The sequence below is a fragment of the Olea europaea genome, chromosome 3 (assembly GCF_002742605.1).
Source record: "Olea europaea var. sylvestris chromosome 3, O_europaea_v1, whole genome shotgun sequence".
NCBI lineage: Eukaryota > Viridiplantae > Streptophyta > Magnoliopsida > Lamiales > Oleaceae > Olea > Olea europaea.
The window spans coordinates 1,107,356-1,108,880 of NC_036239.1; the positions used below are offsets into that span (position 1 = coordinate 1,107,356).

At 36.5% G+C, this 1,525-nt stretch overlaps 1 protein-coding gene across 1 annotated transcript in view; it reads right to left on the bottom strand.

Moving 5' to 3' along the window:
- Positions 1–6: 6 nt before the first annotated feature.
- The window catches only part of LOC111380973 (4-hydroxy-3-methylbut-2-enyl diphosphate reductase, chloroplastic-like), a 4,209-nt gene continuing 2,690 nt past the window's right edge, over positions 7–1,525 (bottom strand). Inside the window, exons 5-10 of the mRNA XM_023004659.1 lie at positions 1,367–1,441; positions 1,180–1,285; positions 1,001–1,095; positions 573–758; positions 401–487; positions 7–241 (exon numbers count right to left, since the gene is read on the bottom strand). Of these exons, the coding sequence (XP_022860427.1) occupies positions 176–241; positions 401–487; positions 573–758; positions 1,001–1,095; positions 1,180–1,285; positions 1,367–1,441 (615 nt within the window). The 3' untranslated portion in view covers positions 7–175. The remainder of the gene's footprint in view (positions 242–400; positions 488–572; positions 759–1,000; positions 1,096–1,179; positions 1,286–1,366; positions 1,442–1,525) is intronic.

Here is a 1,525-nt window from a genome sequence, read left to right on the forward strand (position 1 = left end):
CGACAATCAAAACAAGAGCCTAACATACGGCGGGTCATATATTTATAAATTTAGTTACATATTACACACAATGAAACCATAAATCACGTCTCGATTTATTTATTGACTTAAATATAGAGCCGTAAAACATAGACCTGCACAACTAATCTACATTGTGCAGGTATTGAGACCTAAACTATGCCACTAGGAGTGCTTCTTCACGCTTGATGTCAAAAACCTTGATGAGGACATCTTCAACAACCTGACCATGAGCAATTTTACGGATGTAAAAAAGTGATCTTAAAGCGCTGTTGAAATCTCAAGCTTCTTGATGATACACTAGAACGTGTTTGGCTAAATAACTTCTTTTTCCAAACATGCTTTAGTTATTTTAGGAACTTTTATTACTGGGCAGAATTACCTTATCAGGGGTGGATGCACCGGATGTTACACCTATTGTTACAGGACCTTCTGGTAGCCAGTTCTCTTTCTCTACCAACTCACCGTGCTGTTAAATGCAACATGTAGACTATCAGAAAACATTTGTTTGACTCAAATTAAGCTGAACTATAGAACCGTTTACAGGAACATACCATCAACTTGTAACTTATTCTATTTCCAGGACCTATTCTCTTCTCACTGTCAATCCAATATGATGGAATTCCGCGATCCTCTGCAATTTCTTGAAGGTGTGAAGTGTTGCTTGAGTTCCACCCACCAACCACTAACATGAGATCCATCTGTTCATCAACCAGCTTATACATGGCATCTTGCCTCTCCTGAATGCAAGAAGGACGACTTAATAAGAGGAGGATGCTTTAGAGTCGAGCACAATATACAACCTGTTAAGTATTGGTAGAAACCAAATATCACCAGGGAATCATTTTCTTTTTCTATTTTTGTGGGATTCATTCATCTATTTTAACACAATTCTCTTCTTCTCCATGAGGAGTCCTAAATATATTGAGACAATATTAAACAAGCAAATTTAGAAAAAGATGTCTGAGAAGGAAATTTTTACTTGAGTTGCATCACAAATAGTATTGAAACTTATGAAGTGATTGTTTATATTTTCCACTCCATACTTGCGCATCAGGGATCTCTCAACTAATTTTCCTGTAGAATAAAAAAGTCAATATCAATATAAGAAGTTGTAGGTTTCAAATAGCACAGGAAAGGTCTTGCAGGTGAGTAACTAACCAATCTCCTCTGTTTCTCCCTTCAACATTGTTGTTTGATTTGCAATACCAACTTTTACAAGATCTGTATCTGGATCAAACCCCTCGGATACAGCATATTTAAATTTCTACAAACAAACAATTGACATGAAATTCCAGTGTAATACGAAAGTCTTAAAAGGAAAGAATGTAAGCTATTTGTTCTGTACCTCGAGAAAAGCCTCTTTGGTTGAGCTGGATCCATCAAGTTCACCGCCCAAAATGTAATCGCAGACATATGTTGCCTAAATTCAAGTATTAAACATGGTAACGCCTTTTCAACCATTCCCAACAATGGATGCTCATAACTAAGCATGGAAGTTTAATAT